Here is a 26,505-nt window from a genome sequence, read left to right as displayed (position 1 = left end):
TATTATAATTCGAAACGGAATAAATAGTTCATCAGCTTGTTAATTTGTTTCCCTCTTAAGTAATTTCACTAAACGAGGTTTTACAAAAACGATGATGCAAATCAGACAAACTGATCTACTTCAACCATACAGAACGATTGGCATGGAGCCAGCCTTGATTGTAACAATGGCCCGTTCTCGCCCTCATCCGGTTTGCTTTGAAGGACAGGCTATTTAAAGCGGTGCACGGGATCGATGCAATTGCTCCCAGCACGTCGATGACGTCGATGTTCTACGGTCAGAATGAAGAATAGTGAAGAAACTAGAGAAGCTTGAGATGTCACATTCATCGGTGTTATTTCTTTCTTGCACCCATACATGCGCGCATTCAGAGGGATATAAATCGATTCCATTGTAGTTGCATTAGACGACTGAATGGTGAGGCATATTAAATTAAATTGCACTTGTGCATGTGCATTTAGTGTGACAAGATTAGTACCTCAATGCAAACCCTTCAAGAGAGGCATACCAAGCATACCATAAAATTGTCAAAAAAAAATGTAGAAAAAATCTTTTTCGAGATACTGAATCATTTACGTACATTGCTCATTAATCAATCAGAACATATGATGATTTTTTTTAATTAGAATTTAAAAAATAATTATGTAATTTTGAAGTGACCTTTTTAACCTACCAAGTTTGAAAAACATGTTTTTTTGATTCAATGAAAAAAATTTAATAACATTTTATTTTATTATATTTCGAACACCTTCTGCTCTTTTTTGGGTAGCTTCCTTAGCCACAGAGCTCATATTTTCAACCTTGAAATCCAGATCATTTCTTTTAACCTTTACGCTTTATAAAAGGCCCAATCAGCAGGTCACAATTCTCAGTCGTGCAGCTAGCGGCACACCATCCAGTATAGTTAGCTACAAAACATGTGCGGAATACTTTGCATTTTCACTCACAGACGGATTGGTGACACTGCTTACGCTCACCAAAAGCAAACATCTTACAATGGAGATTGCTCAAAGTTTAGTGATCGTTTTACCAACTCTAGCGAGTCGTTGCGTGAGCTAGCTTACCGGCAGTCAAGCAAACAACGTCACCGTGGTCCCGATCAAACTGGACTGCTCGTGGACGAAAAGGAAGGATATGTGCTGGTGCAGGAGCGATTATCCGTGATTGGAGTCAAAACTGGACGGCAACCATTCACCTCCGCCGCTGGTACTACGCATCTGGTGGCTAATGGAGAGATCTACAACTATACCTATCTGGTGTCTTTAATTCACGACGCGAACGGCAATCCACACTACAAACCACGCAGTGATTGTGACGTTCTGGTTGCGTTCTATGAACTCTTTGGTCCCGATAGATTGCTCCAAACGATTCGAGGTATGTTTGCCTTTGTGCTGTACGACAGTAACACCCGCCGACTGCTGGTAGCACGTGATCCTGTCGGAATCGTGCCCCTTTACTATGGATGGGATCAAGCGGGAAGTTTATGGATTGCCAGTGAACTAAAGTGTCTTGTGGAGTGCTGCCGGGAAGTGGTTGTGTTTCCTCCCGGTCACGCGTACTACGGAACCAGGGACTGTGTCGTTCCAACGTCTTACTTCAAAGCCGACTGGATGACGGAGATTCCGTCCACCAAGGTGGATTTGGGACAATTAAAAAACCGCCTGGAGGCCGCCGTAGAGTCACACCTACAGTGTGAAGTTCCGCTTGGAGCGCTACTTAGTGGGGGACTTGATTCTAGCCTGATTGCCGCCATCGCTACTAGAATTTTGCGAAGAAATGCCTCGAATCCCAACTATCGCTTGAAGACGTACAGCATAGGCCTTGATGGAGGTGGTCCAGACTTAGAGTACGCCCGCAGGGTAGCCAAACACATTGGTAGCGATCACACGGAAGTTCATTTTACCATCTCCGAGGGTTTGGATCTCATCAGGGATGCGGTGTACCATGCCGAAACATACGATGTCACAACAATCCGCTGTATCGTGCCGGTAATGCTGTTGGCAAGAGCGATCCGCAGCGACGGCATCCGGGTTGTGCTTTCGGGTGAAGGTGCAGACGAACTGTTCGGGGGCTATCTTTACTTTCACCGGGCGCCAAATGTGGCCGAATTCCATGACGAAACGGTACGCCGCGTTCTTGGACTTCACCTGTCCGATTGTCTGCGAGCAAACAAGGGCTGTGCGGCCTGGGGATTGGAATTGCGGGTACCTTTTCTCGATACCGATTACTTGCAGCATGTGATGTCCATTCGCCCAAACGATAAATCCCCTGTTTTCACCGAGCTTCATGATCACAGTCGATTAGAAAAACACATTCTTCGACAAGCGTTTGCAGATGGGAATTATCTTCCGCGGGAAGTGCTTTGGAGACAGAAAGAACAGTTTTCCGATGGGGTAGGATATGCATGGATTGATTCCATTTCACAATGGGCATCTGAACGTATAAGCGATAAGCAGTTTGAAATGGCTGCCGAAAGGTTTCCGTTTAACACGCCAACCACGAAGGAAGCGTTTTACTATCGGAAGCTGTTTGAGCAGATATTTCCGGGATCAACCTTTGCCCGAACCGTACAGCGATGGACGCCACGGACGGATTGGGGTTGCTCGGAAGATCCGTCTGGAAGGAAACAAACTGTTCATCGCGATCAACAAAAAGAAATATTGTGAAAGAACGGTCAATTTCAAAACGATTCAACTACGCTTATTGTTAAACCTTGTCGAACATCTTTTTTTAGCATGAAATGCATGTTCTTTTTCTTGGCTTAACCTGTGACCTGTAAATGTCACATGCCAGCCATCAAATGGCTTACTATACTTCCCGATACCACGTAGTTGGATAGTCAGTCCTCACTACGGAGGAACGGTCCGGATGGGATTTGACCGGGATGGTCCTGCCGTTTAGAGACCGGCGCCGCTGTCACCTACACCACTGGGTCGTCCTAATATATAAATGCAAGTAAATAGTGCAGATGAAAAAAGTTCTTGATAATGATCATATAAATTTTAGTGCCAGAATTTCCATACAGATCCTAAGCCGCCAGCCTTTGAATGACGCAACAAATCTATCTTTAATATTTTACTAAACATAGACGTAATACACTCCGGACGAAGTTGGGACAGTTTAGAACGTAAATAGTTCAAGTACCTCTTACGTTGCTGAAATATGAACTAAAAAAATATGAAAAAATATTCAACAATCTCATCTGCATTCGAGAGAAAGAAGCTCAGAAGAAGTTTTGGTCCCGTTTGTGTGGTAATACAATGAATCAGCAGTTCAGGCGGGCTGATCATAAGCACGTAAGAATGTTAGGTCATGAGAGGCATCACTGTTTTCTGTGGCAGGCCATCAATCACGAAGCAGTAATCGAATTTGAAAATAACACTTTCAAGACACTACTTAGTTATTATTTTTATTTGATAGGTTATACATCTCTGCTTTAGTTCTTGAAATATTTTGCATATTAGTTTCAGTAGATCCTGTGATCCCATCTTACACAATTACAAAGTAGCCGATTTGGCATTGACTCGCGTGCAGCTTGTAAAGGATTTGGGTGTCTGGTTTGACTGCAAACTTCCATTCGCTGATCATTTAAATATAATCATACCATAAGTGAACAAATGTCCAGGCTTGATTCGGCGCCTAGCATCTGAATTCTTCGGGTCCACTGCACTATACTGTTCCATAGTTAGGTCGATCTTACAATATGCGTCTATCATTTGGACTCCAAAAACTGCTTCGGGTATTGCTTGAATTGAACGCATCCAAAAGACATTTATCCGTTTTTGCGATCTGTACATGCTTACGAACACCTTATGATGCTCTACCGCGTTATTTGACGCGTTTAAACTACTAGGTTTGTAAACTCTATAAACACGCCGATCTCATGCCCAAGCCTCTTTCATTACTTCTCTACTCCTTAATAATTGTGATGTTTCTCCTCTCCTGTCCTCAAATGTTTTTGAGGACAGAGGACCCTAACCATCCATGCACCAATTGCGCCCACGCCCTCTCATCTTTCTAGAAACTTGCCGTACGACAATAGGAGCAAGCGATCCGGTCTTGCCTATCGTCGCTTCAACAATAATTAAGCTCTGTTCGATTTTAGGCTTTGCTTGACATCTTTTCGTTCACACCTTCGTTTTCCAGCTTACTCATAAGTGTTTCCCTTAACTATCTACCCCCATTTAGCGTTTATTCTTAAGAACTTCCAATATTGTTAAACCCATGGGGAACAATTCTTTATAAGCCTCTTCACATTCCCGCCATTACCACGACAGCGATGCCGGGGAGTCGGTACGTTGCAGAGCAGAGTTGCCTAAAAATCGGAGTTCAACACATCGATTGTGTTGGGAATTTCCCGAATATAGGCTCCATTGCCACAATGTATTCGTGCCTTCGGACGGTAATCCAGCGGCTCGCATACCATCCGGTTCCTACTGTATCAACTAAAAGTTTGCGGCAAATGATGGTCGACAGACTTCCAGACTCCAAAGTGGCTATGGAGTCACCTTCCACGGATTGGCGATGGATTTGGAAAACCGTCACCTACAGACTTTCATCCGACCAGCGCTCGATACTGTTCTGCTGGTTCACAACAAGGTACCACACGGACTGCTGCTTGACAGGATGAATCGGTCTCCTTCAGCCTGTTCATTCTGCTCCCAGCCAGAGAATCTGGAGCACAAGTTTGCTCTGTGCTATGGAACTGATACAGGCTATGGAAGCCACTGTTCCAAACCACAACCTCAACTTCCGTTCCCTCCTCTTACCTATTTTAAGTCACATTACGATAAGTAAGAGGATTCCTTTCCTACGTTTGTTTGCAAACTACATCATCCACATTGTTAGATACAACAATGCTGTAATTGATGCAAATTTCCTTGTTCTTTGTAAAACTTGTACGTCGTACCCACATGTACCCCACTTTTCTTTTGTAAACTAGTGTTTAAGTTGTTTAATATAAATAATATTTTATAAAAAAAAAAACATTACAAAAAATGTGGCTTTTTCATGATAAATGATGATGATGGTTTTCCACCTCCACCCTTGCGTAGGCTCAAGAAGGCGCGAAGCTAACTTTAAGATATTTGTGTGGACGCAAGGGTGGAGGTGGAAAACCATCATCATCATTTATCATGAAAAAGCCACATTTTTTGTAATGTTTTTTTTTATAAAATATTGTTTATTTTAAACAACTTAATTGTCTAGTTCCTATTTCTCCAATGGTTGTTTGTCTGTTTTTGTTTAACAACGTTGGTAGAGCATGCTCTAGAAATAATTCTTAATGTCTACTGACTCTGTTGGAAACAGTAAGACAAGAGTACTTCTCGCACTCATACCACATCATGTATACCTTTTTGACTTAAAGCTGGAGTGACTGCTCAGTCGTACGATTACGATTTAAAATGTTGTATGCGATTTAACAGATGAAAAAAACGACAGTTTTGTTTGCAAATACAGTGATCTTCATTTGATAACTTCCTGCCTTAAGCTTAGCAAACAACATCCTAATCTAGACTAATTATAATTGACACTTAAATCTACTTTAACACGTTCCTTCTAATTTACAGCTAGCTCCATCATTTGGCTAACATTATGGGTCTTTACAAGCGTTACAAGAGGTCAAATTGATTAATATTCACAGATCCCACAATGAATCCTTCGAATACGTTCATCACTGTAAACACTGTTAAACGCATCAAACAATCAACACCCCCATCGAAATCTTACGCTCAACTCGTTCTCTCCCAGCCAAATTACCCGTATGGTTTAATTAAAAAAGTACATGTTCAAACTAACATCATCATCTATCAAATCATACATCGGAAAAAAGCAACATGCTTCACTCACGCCCCAGGAAGGGCTAGATGGATAGCAGCGTGCCCGGTGGTCACCTTTCGACCTGTACCGGCCGGCCGCTGTTAACAAGACTATAAAACACTTGTCTTGACGCTCGCTCCCAAGTGAACCCAAGCGATGGCCCAATTAGATCCCGGTCCGGGAGAGCTAATTTGATTACAAATTTGTTAATTAAACTATCGCAGCATTCACCCCACTGTGAGCTACATTGTGCAGCGAGCAGGCGGCCAAAGTGGGTTGATGAATTTGGTGGATTGGTTCGGTCGTTGCTGTAGTGCAAACAGAAGCACACATCTCCAGACGCTTTGATGGGAGCTGATTGAGCATAATTAATTACACCCACTGCGTGGATAACATCGGCGACAAGATTGTATTTTTCTTTACATGAGTTTTCTTACCAAACGAAAGAAAAAAAAACATACTTTATACGTTCGTTCTTTTAAAACCTCTGTAGAGCACTTTATTATTTGTTGTGTTTTGCAAACTCGTCATACAAACGTTACTGTTTATATTTTGTTCCACAAGGCTTATACGGTTAGAAGGCAATCATTGGACACATACACCATAATTTAAGACTCACAAATACTTTACATGTATGGACAGAATGCTTCTGTAGGAGTAAGAACAAAAACCCAATACTTTTGTTAGCAAATGAAGTTGGAATGCAACACTGGCCTTGGACAATAATGAATGAGGATGGTACTAATGATTAAGAAAGCAGATCGCATTACCAATTTGGCTCAGTGCAACCGTTTGACTAGGGCTGTAACGATGGCCATTACCACGAGCGCAATCATCGAACCGTCACTCCGAAAGGCACCACTTTGGCACACTTTTCGCACGGAAGATGTTGACAAACCGCGACGCCTCAACAGATTCCGAATGCTTTGTATGTCCTGTGGGTTGCAAAGGAACAGGCTATTAGTGTGTTCAATTACTGCCGCAAACTAAAAACTCACCTCCGGCCCTAAGCCCATCGGAACGCGTGACAGCACGATCGTAAACAGCTGACCGCCGGGCAAACTCTGGCAGAAGTTCAGCACCAGCTGATTGTTGATCGCCTTCAGCACCTGAACCGTGCCGGTAAACTGTACGTACTGTAGCTGAATCATCGAGCCAGACTGGGGCGATGCTGCAATCCAAAAGCCAGGCTTCGACGTATTGTAGCGCAGCGTGTATTCGAGCGTGTGGTCTGACTCGTCCCATATCAACCGCAGGTTACGCATGGTGCGCGGTTCCTGTTGGAAATATTGATGGCCTCCCTGCTGGCGGCGATTCTGCTGGTTCGGCTGGTCGTACTGGCTGCCCGCACCACGACCACCACCATTGGTACCACCGTAGCCGTACGACGTGCCAAAGCGGTCATAGTTCGTTCCCGATGGGTTGCTTCGGCCCGTGTACCCCGTCGTCTGATCATAAACCGTGGTTGTCTGTTTTGCGGGATGGGAAGCATTAGAGGTGCATCGTTAGAGTCGATTAGGATTTAGTGCGAAAGGTCAAGATTATCCGTGGCTTATTGCGACCTCCTACCTCATTCGTCACGTCTGCCAGGTGGATTACAATGCAGGTCCTGTACACGACCTCACCCTCGTCTATACCATTATGCGTGATCACTTCGCTGCCATACCAGATGCCCATAATCTGCAGAGGAGGAAAGGCAAATGGGCATGAAATACGATCGTGAAAAACAATACATACAATACACAAAATAAAAACAATACAAACTTCGCAGTAACTTCAAAATAACGTGTAAATCGGCGCGTACAATCAATACTCCGTTGTTTGGTTTTATTTACACCATCTGTTCTGTTTGTAAACTATGTTGCATTTGTCGTGTCCTTAACTTAAGTTCAGTTTCTTTAAAAAGGACTCTAAAAGTAAAAATATTTGTTTCGATAACTTGTTAAATAAATTTAGCCTCAATGGCTACATCTAAATAATAGTCTAGAACAATTTCAACTCTTTCTGGCCCTTCTCCTGGATCATTCGCTTCTCCATCTTTACAGAAGAATAGTATTGTTGTAAACAAGCGGTGTTTACACCGACCGCTGCTGTCATTGTCGGAATTTAATTCGTATTTACGAAGTTGTCGGAAGAAAGCTTCGCGGTCGGGATAACTGAGTTCCGCGGTGAGTGAAGGACCAGGACGGGAAATAGGTTGATAAAAGGGCTGAACAACGCGTGAGCGGCATTAGTACCGCTAGAAAACCAGAAAATAAATCAAACTAATTTTTTGGTTCGCTCCACTAAAATAGCGTTCCTAACTAATTATAAACTTTTTTTAACTGTGTTTTCTACAAGTATAAAAAAGGCTCTTCCATAGAATTTGGTCCAAACTTTACTCTTTGCAGTTGATAAGATCAGTTGATACTGATCATGATGATAGATTGTCACATAGATGGCATTTTTTGTGGCAACGAAAGGCGAGTTTTGAATGGCTGTCTCATACAATGTATTGTTTGTCGTTTTTATGTCCCTTTTTGATTTGTTTCTTCCTTATTCTGTTAAATTATTCTTAACAATTAAAGCGTAAGGTTGAAAACTCTTGAGATTAGATTTTGTTTTCATAAGATTTTCATTGCTGTTAAAGTTTTTAGATGATCTACAAAAGTGAGAAAATGCTATAACGCAACAAGCAACTGTAACTGATCTCTGTTAGTACCACCTTGATAACGATGAAACTCATAATACGAACAATAATTCCATTGCAATTTCTCGATTGTTTTGGCTCATTGGTAGAACACTGTTATATTTAGCACGACATGGTCGCACTGTTATAATAAAATAAAACAAAATTAAAAACTTAAACAATGTGTTGGAAGTTAAAAGTCTACATCGATTTCTCTACTGTACTTTAAGCATTGCTCCCTAAATTGCTCTAAACGTTAGAACAGAAAAAGATTTTGATTAGAAACGATAGAATGCTGGTTTTTAATTTAAAAAAATGAAAATATTTCTTCTCCTTGGTTTAACGACTTGCATGACCTAGGCTGACAATATAATGGCTTATGCGACTTTTAAATCTGCATTGAATGACGGTTCACATGTGTAACACACTGCATGTCATATTGAAACAGCATCATCATTAGCTTATAATGTATTACGCTTCATAAAATATTTCATCGCCATTACATTATTAGCTAGAGATAATATTTCCGCCTAATAAGCTCCATGACCCATAATGCTCTTGCCTACCGAGAACCGATCGCTGCCCGCCATTGATGAGTAACACCCAACACCAATGTTGTGTGTTTTTTTTTTACACTCCATCCCTTTCCTTTCTACCAGAAACCACGCCAACCTAAACGCAAACCCGCCTCTGTTCACAACCGGCGATCGTTTCTTGTTTGAGAGGTCAATTGATTCGACCACCAAGGGGCAAGCAAACGGCTGCATTGCGGATGATGCATAGGTTTCCGTTCGTTCGACGATTCTGACGGGAGTGTTTGGTGACGATGGTGCCGATAATGTGGTGAACCGCGAACGCCCATCGCCTCATAATTGCTCCGTCACCGATGACGGATAACGATCGCACCGAGATCGTCCCGCAGATGGCTTTATTATGACACATTACGGCGAGTGTTAAAAATGGTGCGATTAATTAAAATTATTATCACCCTGCTCTTGATGGTCTCGAAACTCGGATTAGGTCTTGTCAATTCTATCCGCTCCAAGTTATAGCATTTTTCTATCTTGATTCAAACACAAAGCACGAGCTAAGTCAAAGTGATGTCAAGGTGGATGTTTTGAGGCGCACTATCATTGTTGCTTAGTTGTTTTTTTTTTCTTGAAAAATCATAAAACCTGTTTACGAAAACACATCACCAGCCGGTTGCAATAAATAGCCACTATTTATGAAGCATTATTTTATCTGCTTCATTTGCATGAACAAGTGTAGTTTTAGTTTTGTCACACTACAAGAAAGATAGAGCATGAATACAATGTTCAAATCGAATGTGCACACAATCACTTCACACAACTATTACCGTGCGCCAGAGTCATCCAAACAGACCGTTAATTGCATCAAATACGTAATAATCCATTCAAAGCGCATCATCCCAACGAAACTCACGCATTGAATCGCGTCTCGTAAAGTGTCAGCACGGCGAACGATTGGGACGATTGAGTTAATTTAACTTCCGCCCTGAAAAACCCTTCCCTGTAAGTGAGAACGACTATTGAAGTACCTGTTCGATGTCAAGTCCATGCTGTGGATTAAAATCCGTACAGTGCTGCGACGGAGAATTACTACGATTTTCACCGGAACTAGCTCCGTACACATTGGCTGCACTTCCGGCCGAAGCGAGCAGCAACAGCCCAAACAGCATCGCCTGAGGCAACTGTCCACGTAGGCTGGACAAATATGAGCGCGAACGAAACATGTCCAATCACTAATATGCTGTTAATTTACTACACTGTTTAATTCACCAAGAACTCCTGGGTTTTTAAATTTTGTTTTATATTTGGTTAACTATTGCACTGGACACACCTTCGCGGAAAAAAAGCTCCCCTTTCTAAAGATCACACATCACACACAGCACAAGATCACTGGTTTTCGAATGAACGTGATAATGCTCTCTTGCAACGCACCAAACTGTCCGCGGCTGATTGGAAGCGAGCAAACAGCGGAAACAAATCGACACGGCCAGCGATTGCATACGACTAAACGCGCGTCCCTTCGAACCTATCGCTTTTGTATGCGGACTGATGCGCACCGTACCGATGCTGCTAATCGTGAACAAGCACTGCGTGTAAGGGTGACGAGCAAGACGGTGAAACAGGGATGGGGACCACGCTTACTCTTTCATTCACAGACGAGGGACAAACGGAACTGTACACACAGACAGACAGCCAGTTCGTGTGCTCCCTTGAATTCGCGGGGAACAAAACTGGTGAAGCTAAACTTTTCTGACACCCAACGAGCTACTTGCTACCGGTGGCGGGCAGGAATGCCAAACATCCCCTTGGCATGGCATGAAAGTGAAACTATTTCCTCCAACCCTGTCGTTATGTTCGTTGCAGGGTGTCCTGATTTTTGAAAGCTGTCCCTTGGGAGATTCGTGCTTGTCCCTTGCTAGACACTAAGGGGGGGGGGGGGGGGGAAGGGGGGGGAGAAAGTCTTCACATGTCGCCCATTTGGCGCGAAAAAATCCCCCCCCCCCTCTCCATTCTTGTCGTTATTGTTTCTGCGATGGTGGACAGGGAAGTAAATTAGGCACAGTAAGGGACATACAGAGCGTTGTTTGCTGAAAAACGAAAGCTAGAAGATGAATCGGTTCCGGCAAAACCGTGCAAATAAGGGTCCGCACAACAAGAACAACGACAACAGTTTAGTTTTATGGCAAATCTAGCGATTTTAGGGAGGTTATTTCGAACGTTTAAGCGCGGTTCGTTTGCGTCGTATGTGGAGAAATTTTTACGCTTTTGCCTCTGCTTTCTTTCAATAGGGAGTGATTTTTATGCTCTTGGGGTTGTGCTAGCCTAGAGCTAGCCAGAATAAGAAACTTGATGCGCATGCTATAACATCAAACTGTGAGTAACCTAGATTTTTGGTGTCAGAGAAAAGCGACAAAAATAAAACGAATGTTTACTTGTGTTCTAAAAACAATTATTCATTTTTAATATCTCATCCTATGGCGAATAGAATCTTTCAAAAGAAAAGGCATCATTTGAGAGTTCTGCATTTTTTTAAGGATATTTTTTAATTTATTGAAATTTTTTTTTAATACATTGTTTTTGTTATATACCTTACCAATTTTCGTACATTCTTCTATCTTAAATACATTTACAGAAAGGCTTTTAAATTCTTACAGACACTTAGTCTGTAATACTAAAGTATTCTCTTCAGTTAGAGAATATTCTTCGCTTTACTTTTAGTGATAGATTAGCATACGAGCTTGGCTATAAGCATAGGCATAAGAATAATTGTATTAGTGTAAGGAATAAAAGAAGTAGTTGCAAACCAGAACCGAAACGGTACAAAATAAAAATGATTTATTTTATTTTGTTTTATTTAAAATAGTTATGACGTTAGATAATTATTTGTAATCTTTTTCATTACCGGTTTTACTTTAGTTTTTTTTTTTTCATATTACCAGCAAACATTTTAAGACAAAACGGCGACGTGCCGTCTACTTAATAATAAATAAATAACTAACATTTAAAAGACAGTATAACAGTAACGCGTAGTTTATTTTATTTTTTGTTAAGGAAAATGCCCATCTATCAACGATAAACAAACCACAGAATCGAAACATGTTCTTATTTAAAATTTCAAACTCAAACAAAAAAAGAAAACTTTGTCAAAGATAGACACGAAATAGTTTGTTCATTCCTCACGAACAGATTATTAGTACCTCACGGAAAAAAGAATACACTCCAACCTAACGAATGCTAAAGTTTATGCAGCTGCTAAAATCCCAACTGCTGGAAGATTGTAGTACAGCGCTTTCCAAGCACCCGCTACAACTATGACTCACGGCGTGCAGTGCTGAGTGCGCGTACTGGGCACTGGGGTTTTATTCATCTCGAAGGAAAGAATAACATTGGCTGGTGGCATCATAACATCAACCCGCTCTTACTACGTACGACTATACCGGGGCCAGTTAAACGATGTATGAACGCTGATTGTTATTTTTTTCACTCAACCAATGTCCAACCCCATCACCATCAAGCCAAACTGCCCTGGTACCTTGTATGGGTGAAGTTTAATTTAATAAACCGAACAATTAAACAACCCGCTTCACACAACCAACTTTGGCTGGACGTTACTGCTGTGGAGGCTGATCGCCGCTAGCATACTCCGAAATAATGTCAACGCCGTGGAATCTGATGTGTTTCAAATGGTGGAAAGCAAACGAAAAAATCATCTTCAACTGCATCCGTGCACTGTGGTGGTAGATGCAGATCATGCAGAAGTGGAACAGGTCTGGTTAATGATACACAAAAAGGCTGCTGCAGGCTTTGGGCGTACAAATTATGATCGTTTTGCTGCGAAGGTGTGTGCGAGGGAGAATGGAGAAAAAAAGGCTCGTAGTAATCAGTAAGCCATGCCCAACCAACTGCGACGAGGTGGCCGAGTGGTTAAGGCGTTGGACTGCTAATCCAATGTGCTCTGCACGCGTGGGTTCGAATCCCATCCTCGTCGGACAGAAGGGAATAGCCTATTTATTATAGGATTTTTATTAATAATTATCTATTTAAAAGCAAGGTAGGTATGGCGGTAGTGTACCCGTAGAACACAAAAATAGATCCACCTTTCTTCTTCTGGTACCCTGGCACAGATTTAGTCAGAAATTACGAGTAGTAAGTAAAGGGATTCGTTTAGAATATGTTTATCAATGTGGCTGAGGATTGGTTAAATCATTTGCTGGATTAAATTTAGTACATAAAGCTTTCTGCAAAACAACACATAATTTTATTGAATAAACACTCCCAATTTAAATTTTCCGCTTTCCTCTGGGTATGTTAATTTTTCCTGCACCTTCTCAATTAATATGTCAGTCAAAGTAAGGCCCAGTCTGAACCGTTGACAGAGACAAAGCAACAAAAAAAACGAAATATTTCTTCGCAAACACCTTCTCATTCCAGAGAAGGGAGCAGTACATAGCGACTGTTTGCTCGGTTATTATTTTACAAAGTTAAATGTTTACGTGCACTTCCGTTTACATTCAGCAGAGCTAAGTTACCCCCTTTAAAGAAAATTGTACACATTCTCTCTCGTCTAACAAAAGGCGTTGCTCAACAACGTAACAAATTGTTGATCGACCTGTCTCGAAAGGTTGTAGTTTTAACGTGTTGACTTGTAGTTTAATTGTTTTAGGTTTGCCAGACCTTGCCAGACATTTGTTGATCAGTTGCCATGGTATGAAGGGCACACGGGAAGCGGTTCGGTCGAATGCCGCGGAGGTGTTTCACACACGAGTTTTCATGAAATAAAAATGCATAATTTAAATTGTATAAATTCTTTTTCTGAATGAATATAAAATTAATATTTAAATCGTAGAGTGTAGATCACTTATCTCTATTAAAATGTGACTAATCTACACGCATTACGCTTTCCTGTGTGATCGCAATCTATCCTATTTTCAAAGCGTTCTTATTACCGATGTTGCATTTAAGAAAATTCTACCTTTTAAGAGACCTCGTGGTCTGACACGGATCATAATATAAGCAAACAAAGCAAATCAATGGATCCCGTAGATATCGACACAGACGGATCATCCTAGAAGTAGGCTTCTTGTAAGAATGTTAATCAGAATCTTCTTCTTGAGAATTTAGTATTTTTATTTTGTCTAAAATTGGCTTCTAACTTTGGTCCAGTCAGTAAACTCAAAGTGCTGGAGACTTCCATTCTTTTTAGAGTCCATAATCGGGTTATAATATTCACTATATTTAGTTATTTATTCGTATTATTGTCCGCCCATAGGGTTTAACAAAGCCTTCTTAATTTAACTAGACTAGTCTAGGATGAGAAAAAGGAAGGAGCTTGAATGGCGTCTTCTGAGCGGGAGTGAAAAGAGGCCATGGAGAAATGGAGGTCGAAAAGATGATACAGGCAACAGAATCATTACCGCCATGCACCATGCGTCTAGGAAAATCTGCCAGGAAAGTACGAAAACGAAGGAAACGTAAAGAAACGTATAATGGGACGCGGGAAAGGAGTGTTGGCATGTGCCAGAGGCACACCCAGAAGCAGTACTACAATGAAAATCACGATCTCGTCCTGCCTGCAACGATTCTAGGCCAAGCATATGGCACCGGATATGGTAAGGAGGCAGAAAAGCTATTCGCTTGGTACGAGACACGCCTTCTCTCAGCACATATGTCCTACACGTCTGCATATTCTAGCAGTTCTAGGACACCTATTGCAGTGGAACCAGGTTTCACTCCAGGTTTTTTTTTTTCAATACCCTGCTTTTTTAAACTGGTAAGATCATATCTGGAGTACTATTCGACGCATTGATACCCATGGGTGATACCGCAGACTCATATCGATCGTATCGTTTAGAAAAAGAAGTTATCAACCGGAAAATCCTTGGTGAACGTTTTTCTACAGTGCCCTGTTTCGAAGCGTGATGTCGGATGTGTTGTCTTGGCTCTCTCGAAGATCATCGATCTTTAGGTCTGCAGTGGGTTGTACAGATAATCTTTTTAGTATAAAGTCTTCCGATGACTTTGTCTTTATAATTGGCTGGGTTTATTGGGTCCTAGCTCTTGTAAACCCCTGTTTTTAAGTCAAAAATGTTAGAGATCCGTTACAAGTACATGCATAGGAACATTTGTTAACATACAAACAAAGTTTTGTTAACATACAAACGTATTCTTTAATCCATATTTTATTGTTTCTTAATTCCAACATTATCACAATTTTTTATCCCGTTACTGCCCAAACACTCCCTTTTTTTTATTTTCTAACGCCCCATGCTGCATCGGTTCGGTGCCGAAAACCGTCTTATCATAGCGTCACCATGTCGACAAGATTGCCCTACGGATGCAGGTCTGAAAGAGTCCGAGCAATGGATCCAGGGTTTCGAGCCGGAGTGAGTGGACAACAGTTCCAATTAATCGGAGAGCTTTGCGAACGCGTAAAGAGAGTGATCCCGTGAGTGATGCGCGCGGTTCCATGCGTTCTAATCTAATCATGGAACGCCGCGCAAGTGGCGCTCGAGAAATATTTTTGTTTGCCTCGAACCCCCCCGGTAGCACCCTCTTGTTTTCTTTGACTGGGGCTCAACAATTTCCCACAGCTCAGTTCTCGCTCTCGCTCTCTTAACGGCCGATCGGCACCTACTGAGGTAGCATCCCGGTAATCGAGCTGGACCTGTGACGCCCTGACCCGGATCAAAGTACAAGGAGTTTGTTTTGCGGTGAATGTTGGTTTGGTTTGTGATTGAAGTGCTTCCTTTGCTCTTTTGACATAGGCACCCGTGTGCCTGTTGGTTGCATCGTATCGAGTAAAATCCACCAAAATGGACACTTCCGACCGTGGACATACCTTCGATCTGCTGGACGAGCTGGAACTATTGCTACGCCGGAAGGGACGTTTACCGGTGCTGCTCGTGATCTTCATTGCGCTGGCAGTATGCTTTTTGGTCGTTGGCATACTGATGGCTACCGGGATCATGCTCGTGACGTTCATGCTGTTCATCTGCTTTGACGAAGGACTCAGCGAGGTGAACACTGCACTGAATATTTTAGGTCAATGATGGAGGTGTAGTGTGCATGTGTGTGTTACGTTAATAAAGTGTGCCGTCCCTGTGATGTGATGATCACCAGACGAGTAAGGCAGGGTGTGTGTGTGCGAGAGCGATGTTTGTAAAATGTGTGTTTTTGTTTTCCAGTGATGATATTAAATCCAATTGTATCTGCGTGATGCAACGGCGGAAATTGAATTTAATCGGTCGGTTGCCTTGTCGGTCTAGTCCGTCTCCTCACGACAGCTTTAATCGTCTCGACCCAAACCCAGACGACGGTTGATTCCACCTACGCATTGGGCGCACACGCTCAAAAACAGTGCACCAAAGTCTCTCGACAGGAAAACATAGCTAATTCCGAATAAACCAAACACGAGTGTGGCGGGTTTCAGAGATAATAATTAATTAAAATAAGCGTAGGCAGTCTGGCCCTTTCTTTGGGGGAGCAGGCCGTTTCGAGTTTAGGATGGCGTGTTTCGAAATCGCATACCGAGAACCTAAAACCGTTGATGATGTCACAGTGTGTGAACCACTTAATCCTTTTTGCCCTCCAATGGACGGGGAATCAGCAAGCACGGTAGTAAGCTCGTTAATGGTTCCAAAACTAATTTGAATGAATGCACGGAGCGGTCCGGATAACGTACAACATGGTGTATTTATTTGATTCCGAGTAAGGCAATTAATACCCTTCGTGGAGTAAACAATCACCATACAATGATTGCATTATGTTAGTACATTTCTAGCACTTTATAAGCTTCGGTTAACTATTCCTCACGTAATAATAACGTGCAATTACCGTTTTTCTTATATCTAATCTAAAAAGCTATACATTCTACTCTTTAATTCTTACATATCCCAATATACCAGCAAATTGGAGCCCTGTTTTGCAATTTTATTCTCCTGCATCATCAGCATGCTATCACACATAGTTCTAAGTTTTGGAAATTTGGCTACACACACAAGCGCATCCACCCTATCCTTTCGGTAGGAAAATGCGAACGAATCGCGACATATGGCGCCGAATGTAACCACCCCAGGACTCAGCAGCCGCACCGCTTCGCCCAATCCGGCGCTGTTCCGCGATCCTTCGCTCACCCAAATACCGGTTCCATTCCACATTCATCCTCCCAAGCGACGTTTCCAGGCCCACCAGCTTTTGCTCCATAATCGCTAGCTTCCGGTTGCTTTCCTCCGCTGCTTGGCGGATCGTTTCGAACTGCGTGTTGCGGAAGTAATAATTTATCGACGTGGCCACAATGCCCAGCAAAGCACCGACGCCGGACGCAATGATCGACCAGTACTTTACATTGTTCGCCTGCGTGCGTTCCTTTTCGTGCGACGTCTTGACCGCTGCCGTCAGATGGGAGAACAGTTCACGCTCCTCTTGGTCAATGATTTGAAAGATTTGGTTTTTCTCCTTCTCCCGGGCGATCACCTGTGTGGCGCAATTGGTGAGAAATTAAAACATTGAAACCAAACACTTGCATCGAACATTTCATTGACAACCTACATCAAACTCCTGCTTGATCAGCTCCACGTAGCGATGCTCACCGCGGGTAGCTTTCTGTAGCTCGATGTGAATGTCCTGCAGCTGTTTGCGCACCAACGTTAGCTCCAGCAGTATGTGCCGGCGCCGTTCCTGTACCAGCTGCAATTGATCCTGTATCTCGATCACCTTGTTTTGGGCAATTTTTACCTCATTCATGCCACTGAACTCATCGTAAAATGTTTGCGCTTCGTACAGTTTGCTTTTGGCCAGATCGATCAGGCTGATACGGCGCAGGGCTACGTCGGTGCCCTGCTTTCGTGTGCTGGCCGGTTTGTTCACCTGTTCCGGTGGGATGGTGTAGTATTGGTAGGATTGCTTTTCCTCCGTTGCCGAATCGACGATCATCTTTGCACTTCGATCGGAAAAATAACGAACGAAAGTGATGTTGTTTGATGCGAAACACGGTTGCCGCAAAGCTTGGCTTATGCAGGAAGCAAATATTTGAGATGGTGGCATGATCGAGCCTTTATTTTTGCTAAAGAAATGCAACACAAAAATGCACACTTGTTCTGCTGCTGTTGAATATGTTTGTTATTTTTCATTCTCTCTACAATCTGTCAAATGCCGGCATATTTCACAGGGGTTGTCTGGTGGCCAAAACAAATATACAAAAAATTATATTTGTATATTTTGGCACAGGAAGCATCATAATCGAATGTTTTATTTGGATTTATAAACTTTAACTAATCATTTATGGCCATTAAGAATCCTCTTTGATATTTAACTCAATTTTTACTAACAAATTGAATTTCAAGTTTCAAGTGTGCTGACAATCCTATCTAAAACCCCTGTAATAACATATCAACCAGTGAAAAAGCTACATCAATGCAACGCACAAAACCAATTTAAAATGGTCATTTATTTTTGTTTATACTGGAACTCTTTTTTTTGCTTTCTTTAAATGTAAAACATTTGTCACTTTTTTATACAAAGTTCGTGAGAAAACACTATTTATTCGAAAGCATTACATACGAAATGGCATAGGCAGTCATAGGCTACGTATCCACATTGTTTACGCATTGTTAACACATTGTTTACGTAAGCATTCGATGCTTTTCCGGCAATTTGTGTTTCGGTTGTTTCCACCTACCGCACACGTAAACATTTGCTTGAATTCATGCATGCATTAACATTATGAACACTTTGTAAGCTGATCAACGCAGTCGCGATCACGATTCTTTGCGGAACATGTACCGATAAAGGCGCACCGGTTGACGATAGAGGCTGCTTCCCCAGGATTCGTTCGATTGCTTCGGAAACATGTAACCGTACAAACGGCCCGGCTGGCGATACAAATAGCTTCCCCAGGACTCGGTCACCGGTTTAACGCTCCGCGCCTGTTCCTGCTCAACGTACTCCACCAACGTTTCCATCATCTTGCTCTGTGAGTTCATAAAGTTTTGCACCTTAGTGTCCTTGTAGTGATTGTATCCTACACTGCCAGCGAAACCAAGCATAGCCGCTAGGGTGGTAAAGAACAGTTTCACCAATCGTACATTACTCGCCTCCTGACGTTCTCGCACGTGTACATCGTTGAGGGCGTACGTAAGCTGCATTAGCAACAGCTGATGTTCGAAATTGAGCACCTCGATCATGCTTTCCAAACGCTGCTTTTCCGTGAAGTGCTGAAACAATGGTATAATCCCGTTCATATTCCAATAATCAAGAATGCTCAACAAGTGGCGCCCGATGGCGCTCGAAAAACAAAACTTACCTTGAATTCCTGTTTCAAGAGCTCAACGTATTGGAAGTCTTCGCGCGACACTGTTTGCTGGTAACTGTTGATTTCGGCCAGTTGCTTTTTTACTTCGATTAGATCAAACTCGCATACATTTCGCTTATCTATCAACACGCTCAGCTTATGCTGCATATCGCGCACTTTGCTATGCGACTCCCGTACTTCCCTGTTGCCGACAAAATCTTCGTAGAAATGTTTGATGCTGTACGCGATATGGTTTGCTTGATCCAGAAACCGCAACTTAAGCCACTTTCCATTTTCCCTAACGTAAGGGTTAGCAAAGCCGCCAACAGTAGATAAATTTTCGTAGGAAGGCGAGTTACTCAGGGCACTTTTCTGATGAGTCGGTTCTGAATTTTGGGACAGATTACGTTGGTTGAATGGCAACGGTTTAGCGATGGACAGTATCGAGCACATACGTGCACCGTCGTTTGAAATAAGCTTGTAAATAGCCATTGCTTAAGCACTGCATGCGTTCTGGAACTATAGTATTAAAAATCGTTCCTAGCCTGTGCAGAACACGACCGACCTTGCCCGCACCAGATAAACAGTACACAAAACTGAGTACAAAAGCCGATTGCCCAATGAAAAAAGTATAACGCATTCAAGATCACTCTTGCCCGGTGCAAAATCTTTGTGAAATTTAATTCAAACTTCAAAATTACACATATTTTACCGTTATTAAAGTCACAAGCGGGGAAAAAATCCTGTTTTCAAACTATTCGATGCACTACTGGCTTTTCTGGTGAAAGCATTTCACAACCTTAGGTTAAATCTACATATTCTTATCGGTCCACAGGGGAAGGTTGATAAAAAACTACGATCCGGGTCGTCCGGTGTTTTTTCTCATTGCGTGCCCAGCCCAGTTCACTACATGATGTTGTGATTATCGTCATTTGTTACGATTTGTCGATTGCCCTTTCCAACCACACAAAGCAAAAAAAGTCTTCCTCAGCATCTTACGCTCGGACGTGATTAAGAAGGTTTCGTTATTTTTGGACAGAATCCGTGTCCGCAGCTACTATATAAGCTCAGCTCGGTGATGAAGTTTGATCAAATTTTGGACTATTTTAAAAATTCCGATCACCTACCCCTGCGTTAGTTCTGCGTTGCTTGATCAATCCTTTTACAATCGCGACGGGCTCATGCTCGCTTGCTCTAGGATGAAATGAAAAACAAGGTTTCCGATGTAGCGCAGGACTCTGAAAGTGTTCCATCCATCTTCAGCTAAGATGTCTTTTTTATGCAATTGGTAATAAAGAAAGCTTTCGGATTGAAGAAAACTTTCATACGCGGATAGTCCTCGTAATATACTTTAAATTCCTTCATTTGATTGTTTGACATATTGTATATTGGTAATTTGAATGTTTCTACAATAACTGTTTATTCTGCCTACATCGTCTTACCTCCAAGGATACCCTCACTTAGCACCAGCAATATATGTGATCCGTAGTATGCTTCTCGAGAGTTTCATTAGTAGTTAGTTTTATCATTTTCCTACAAGGGTTGAAAATTCATTATTTTACTATTTGTTTTGACCGATTTGCATTTAGCGTTGCATTTAGCTTTACTCCTTGTTACTGCATCTCTCAATATTACCTGCGATCCGCCACGGTACAACAACTGCAATGTGTTCTCTCAAGTTCTCATGATTGTATTTCCACCAAATGTACACCACACCATCCCAGAGAGAAAGTTCTTTTCCAATCAAATTCATCTTTTCATTCGTTTCACTATATCCATGCTAATTATTCTCTTTATTTAAAAAGCCTTCCGTTCGTTTGTTTTTTTCTTCAATGGTACACCAACTAAGGCAGTGGTTGGTGAACGGTTTGAAAACTGGAAAAAAAGAATATAATATTTCTACCACAGGTAAGCACCATTAACCAACCATTTCGCGTAATGTTACCACTTTTGTCCATCCCCAGTGCGGGGAGGAAAAGAGTTTGCAACATATGTATGTATATACGGAGGCTTTGCACGTTTCTCTTTCTCTATATCTCTCTCCTTCTGGCAGTAGTACACCTCTGAAAATCTCTCTAATATCATTACACTAATCTAATATATGATAAATGGTGCAACGGGGTATAATAGTCCTCGGCAACGCTGCGATAGCGATATCGAGGGGCTTTTTTGTTATCTAACACCTGATTTCTCTCTCCAAATATTATGCACCCACACACGCGACCTAGCAATATGGCTCTCTTCGCTACCTTCTTCTATATAGTGGGGATTCTCGTTTATTGGGGTGGATGAGAAAAATTGCTTAAAAATCGAGATCTATTATGTACTAAAAAGCGGACAATAGAGAGTGAAACCAAAGATGACATTATATGTAGCGCTCGCACACAAAAAAAAAACAACGTTTCCTGAACGTCCTTCCTTTCGCCGATATTTACCGACTTGGCATACACATTCGCATCTTCCTCTCTGGTCTGGCTTCTCTTGTCGCTATCACACAAAGTTTTGCATCATTATCAACACGAAGCGTTTCTACCGCTATTGGTGGGAGCCGGGGACACGGTACAAACCCACACACAGTCGCCCTATTGACAAAATTGGGCCTATTAAAGCACTATTAGGGCGAATTTTGGAATTGACCAAAGCCGTTAAAAGTGGTTATCAAGGCGTTTTTGTCAAAAGGGAGTCACTGCTTGCTGGTAATCCGTCTGCTCTCTTCTCTATGAAACGTTCCATCATAAAGCCTTCCACCGACAGCCGCATTAAACAAACGTTGCTCCTCACTTACTACAGGCCTGCAGGCGCGTCTTCTCTTAACACATAACACATATATTGTTAACGACCTTTCTGTACATCCATCTCACAACGGTTTCCTTGTCTTCTGACTGTTTCTAAAGTGACGTACACACACACACACACAAACAAGTATTATCGACAGCGTACCTAATGCAAGTTGCTAACCGTTATTATATGCTCCTGAGTCTTCAAGTTTTAAATCCGTAATCAAAATTAACCAAAAACAAAAATAAAGCCCAAGCGTCCACATCAAGCTAATAAAAATGAAAAAATGTGTTCGACTGCCGACTGACGTGCAAGCAAGTAAGCATAAACCTTTTCCGTTCGATTAGCTTTCACCCGAACAACAATACCTACCAATTGAATTTTTTAACTAAATAAAAGTACCGTTCGGCACCTTATTATCCAACTTCTTCTCCTCCATCGAGCGCATCGTGCGGTACCACTTTTGCAAGAAAAAAAGGCACAGTCACACGACCAAGTGAGAAGCTTTGTTGCAAGGTCTACCTGACTGGACAACACACTTGTTAACATAACTCTTTCGCCAGAATTCGAATTCGAATCCCCCGAGATCACTCCGAAAACCGTTTTGATGCGTGCTCAAATCGTTGGCTGATCCTATACCGGGGTGTGGATCATCGAAAACTGTTCCATATTTAAAGTCGTTGCGCAGACTTGACCGTCTCTTGCTGCTGCTGCTGCTCGAAATGTATCGACCGTAACCGTAAGCTCGTTCTCTCCCTAACACATTTCCCCCCTATTTAAGATGATCACACGTTAATGGCAGCGAATGATGATTTGCACCGTTTTCTTTTCAGTTTTCCCCTGTTTATCTGTGTAGCTGTGTGTGTATCCAAACTTCTCCCTTTTTTCCTTTTTCTCTCTCTTTGTTTGAAATTCACTTTTCTGCATTAGTCTATCTATAGTTTTGCTCGCCCTATATCTCGCTCAGTCAATATTTTGTTGATGTATTCTCCTTTAGTAGATGCCCGTGCCGTCGCTCATCCCGGGCCGACATTCGAATCCGGAACCGGCATCAAACACGAACAAGCCGTTAGTGTGAGTCGACAAACGCGTGCAAACATTTGGGAATTTCGTGCTGGCAGTTGATTGAGTAACGCTGTATAGCACGGGCCGCCAGACAGGACAGCCGGGTGTACTTGATCGGGTTGACCAGCTCGTGTAACTGTTGATTCTGGAGCAGTGCTTCAAACGTTTTGCCATCCGCGTTTTTCGTATCCTGGTGACCGTTAAAAATAGGACAACAAATTAGTATGAAAAATTAGCCAAAAAAAAAATAATTGCGGCACCTACCAAATGGGTTCCGTGCTCGAGCAAAATTTGTGCCAGCTCGGGCGGACAGGGTCGACTTTGGGCGGCCGAGTGTAGCGGTGTGTTACCGTTGTCGTCCTGTGCGTTTGGATCGGCTCCCACCTGTAGCAGTGCCTTGGCGAGCCGTGCCGACGGTAGCTGACAGACGGGGTATCGTCCTACGAGCGCTGCGTCTTTGTAGCAGGCGAGGTGTAAAGCTGTTCTACCCGTTTGCGTTACAATCTGTGTGAAAAAAAGATATTTGAAATACTTTTTCTTCATATCTTCAACTAGCCCCAGGGGACATACCTTTAAGCTAACTAAATCGTACAGCGCCTGTAAGATCTGATGTTTCATCTCCGCCGAACACAGCTCTTCCTCCTCGTCCAGTAATCGCACCAACAGGCAGGCCAGATGTAGCGAAATTACCAACGCCCTACTGAGCGCTCCATGGTCCCGCTCGTGATACGCCAGCTGTTCGAACATTTGCTGTCCAAGCTGCACCTCGCGGACCGATTTTTTGAACACCACCAGCATGTCGGACGTTTCAATCGGTGGCACGATGCGACCACGCGTAATCGGTCGACCGACCTCACCCAGCATGTAGCTAAACAGTTCGGCAAACGATAGTAGCGATGATTGCGTCATCGGATTCAACGGTTCTAGGATACTCTGCTGCATGGATAGTGCGTACGTCCACAGCTCGATGCAGCGATCAAAGCGGCCCGAATCGGCATACACGGCACCACGGAAGCGTATGTAGTAGCTTGTGTCGGGATGCACTGGGCCTAGTATTCGCTCGCGGATTAGTAGCGCCTGCATGCGCATCTCGTCCGGGTCCATTACCAGCTCTTCGAGCATGTTGAGATTGTTGACCTCCTGCACGTAATCGTACGGTGAAAGCGGTTCGCGGGTTGGTTTCGGCAGTACGGGACTGTTGTTGTATCTGGTGAAGAAAAAAAAAAGGAGGAAAAGGTTTAAAAACAAATCGTTGACACAGACTAAAAAATTATTAAACATCATCCTAGCAGTGGCGGAATCTCCGGAGTGGATCAATGAATGCACTCCGACTCCGACGTATAAAAACTGGAGCATCTTCTGGAAAAAAATTGGATTTAACTCCGGAGTTTACTTCGATTTTATACCGGAGTGTGGATTGTATCGAATTACAGCGAAGTAAATCCGCAGTAATTGCTTCGGATTGCTTCAGATCAAGCTCCGCATCACTCCGGAAAAAAAAACTAAAAATTAATCCAGAGTTATTACTCCGTAGTAACTCCAGAATGCCTCGGAGTCGGCATTCCGACTCCGGAAAAAACGAAGATATACCCATCGCTACATCGTACCTGTCTTCCATGGCACGCTTCCAGAACGAGAGGGCACCGAGCATATCGCGCTTCTTGTCGACATAGGTAGCACCGAGCAGCTCCAGTGCAGCGATCCTATCCTCGCGCGAAACAAACGGTAGCTTTATCAGATGTTCCACGATTGGTAGATGACCGGTAACACTAGCGGCCAGCAGAGGCGTCATTCCTATTTTTAAACAACACAAAAAAGTATAGCATTATTGGATATTTAGTATATAATATGAGCGGTCCTGAGAAGGTGAGCTTAAGCTTACCATACGAATCGACATCCATTGTGGCACCGTGCTGCAGGAGTAGTTGCAATATTTCAAGCGATCCCGACTCGGCACAGTCATGCAGGGCCGTATTGCCTTTCACGCTACGCCGATTTACGTCCGTTTTGAGCGACAGCAAATATTGTGCGATTTTGTAGTGTCCTTTGTAGCAAGCGATCATCAAGCAGGTGTGTCCGTGGCGGTTTGCAACCTCGATGTCTGTAGGTAAAAAAAAAACCCCCCAAATTAGAATACAATCATAAGAACCAATGCTGTGTGGGGATAATTCAGCTATAAATTGTACGATAACCTACCGGCACCTTGTGATACGAGATACTTCACAATTTCGTAGTGTCCATCGAAACAGGCCGCCCGGAGAGGTGTACTGTTTGTTTTGGTCGTACTATTCACTTTGGCACCGTTTTGGACTAACAGCTTAACTATGTTGGTGTGGCCGGCTGCGGACGCACACCACAGCGGCGGTGCGCCCTCAATCTTTTCGCCATCGAACATGACGGACCCAGCCTGCTCGACGTCGGCGTGGCAACGTTTGATCAGGTACTGGACCACGTCGAAGTGTCCGTTGCGGCACGCTATCAACAGTGGTGTGACGCCATTTGTTTTCATCGTTACTAGCGTTGTGACGTCGTTTGGAACCAGTCTAGAGGTCCATTTCTAGAAGGAAGAAACCAAATAAAAAAGAAGAAAGTTATTACTTTTTTAAACTTTTTGGATACATCCTAAACATCGGCAGGTAAAACATATTAAAAATTCTCATGAAAATAAGATAAATTTATATCTCAGTGATTATAGAAAATAAGATACTGGGGCGGCCTTGGTGGTAGGATCGGTATTCAAACGGAGCCTACTTTCACACGGCAGGACCGCGCTTCAAATCACATCCGGACCGTTTCCCGGAAGTGAGGACATACTATCCAACTACGTCGTACTAGCAAGTCTAGTGAGCCATTAGATGGCCGACGTAACCTTGAAGGCAGTTAAGCTAAGATGATTCCCAAGCGTAAAGGATTCCAGGCCCATATAGTAAACACCATTAACCTTCAAACGCGTCCACTTAGGTACCAGCGACCTGTACGCACCTCGTATACCAACAAGAGTAAATAGAGATGTCTCCGATCAGATCACCTCACCGTATAGATTACGACTAAAAGGTTCAACATTACACCGATTGATCGATCGATCACCTAGTTAATAGTCTTTTCGAGTAAATATTGTGATCCCCTTCGCGGGCAAAGTTATCAGCAACACGACAGAGCCTGCGTGCCAGCAGTGTGCATTATTCTATCAACAGCAACAGGGTGTATGCACAAAAGGGCCTTCTTCTCATGGAGTTCACCGGCATTCCACGGGGGCAAACAGTTTAATCTTGCTCGCTATCACTCACCCCAGAGCTTGGGGAGCGCTCAGCAAACCGGCAGCAGCACAACACACCGTAACAAAAACATTAAGTGGT

The 26,505-nt window shown here is 42.9% G+C and overlaps 5 protein-coding genes and 1 non-coding gene across 7 annotated transcripts in view; 2 read left to right on the top strand and 4 right to left on the bottom strand.

Annotated features, from left to right (window-relative positions):
• Positions 1-917: 917 nt before the first annotated feature.
• On the top strand, positions 918-2,666 carry LOC126566880 (asparagine synthetase B [glutamine-hydrolyzing]). The gene has a single exon (XM_050223300.1). The coding sequence runs from the start codon at positions 918-920 to the stop codon at positions 2,664-2,666; it is 1,749 nt and encodes a 582-aa protein (XP_050079257.1).
• Positions 2,667-6,491: 3,825 nt separating this feature from the next.
• On the bottom strand, positions 6,492-10,241 carry LOC126558612 (uncharacterized). Its single transcript, XM_050214657.1, has 4 exons — positions 10,047-10,241; positions 7,390-7,500; positions 6,819-7,289; positions 6,492-6,755 (listed from the first exon to the last, which is right to left on the bottom strand). The coding sequence occupies exons 1-4, from the start codon at positions 10,239-10,241 to the stop codon at positions 6,600-6,602; spliced, it is 933 nt and encodes a 310-aa protein (XP_050070614.1). The 3' UTR covers positions 6,492-6,599.
• Positions 10,242-12,924: 2,683 nt separating this feature from the next.
• Trnas-gcu (transfer RNA serine (anticodon GCU)) lies at positions 12,925-13,006 on the top strand. Its single transcript has one exon. It is a non-coding gene; the product is annotated as a tRNA-Ser (tRNA).
• A 4,022-nt stretch (positions 13,007-17,028) lies between these two features.
• Positions 17,029-18,060, bottom strand: LOC126558584 (mitochondrial potassium channel-like). Its single transcript, XM_050214621.1, has 2 exons — positions 17,566-18,060; positions 17,029-17,490 (listed from the first exon to the last, which is right to left on the bottom strand). The coding sequence occupies exons 1-2, from the start codon at positions 18,058-18,060 to the stop codon at positions 17,029-17,031; spliced, it is 957 nt and encodes a 318-aa protein (XP_050070578.1).
• A 713-nt stretch (positions 18,061-18,773) lies between these two features.
• LOC126558631 (uncharacterized) lies at positions 18,774-19,798 on the bottom strand. The gene is made up of 2 exons (XM_050214679.1): positions 19,319-19,798; positions 18,774-19,229 (listed from the first exon to the last, which is right to left on the bottom strand). The coding sequence occupies exons 1-2, from the start codon at positions 19,796-19,798 to the stop codon at positions 18,774-18,776; spliced, it is 936 nt and encodes a 311-aa protein (XP_050070636.1).
• A 3,331-nt stretch (positions 19,799-23,129) lies between these two features.
• Positions 23,130-26,505, bottom strand: part of LOC126557360 (protein fem-1 homolog CG6966) — a 182,552-nt gene continuing 179,176 nt past the window's right edge. For both annotated transcript variants that reach the window (XM_050213101.1, XM_050213102.1), the window contains 6 exons: positions 25,346-25,706; positions 25,032-25,250; positions 24,757-24,943; positions 23,720-24,356; positions 23,414-23,653; positions 23,130-23,339 (listed from right to left, as the gene is read on the bottom strand). In XM_050213101.1, the coding sequence (XP_050069058.1) occupies positions 23,154-23,339; positions 23,414-23,653; positions 23,720-24,356; positions 24,757-24,943; positions 25,032-25,250; positions 25,346-25,706 (1,830 nt within the window). In that variant the 3' untranslated portion in view covers positions 23,130-23,153. The remainder of the gene's footprint in view (positions 23,340-23,413; positions 23,654-23,719; positions 24,357-24,756; positions 24,944-25,031; positions 25,251-25,345; positions 25,707-26,505) is intronic.

The sequence above is a fragment of the Anopheles maculipalpis genome, chromosome 2RL (assembly GCF_943734695.1).
Source record: "Anopheles maculipalpis chromosome 2RL, idAnoMacuDA_375_x, whole genome shotgun sequence".
NCBI lineage: Eukaryota > Metazoa > Arthropoda > Insecta > Diptera > Culicidae > Anopheles > Anopheles maculipalpis.
This window is presented reverse-complemented; position numbering and strand designations above follow the sequence as displayed.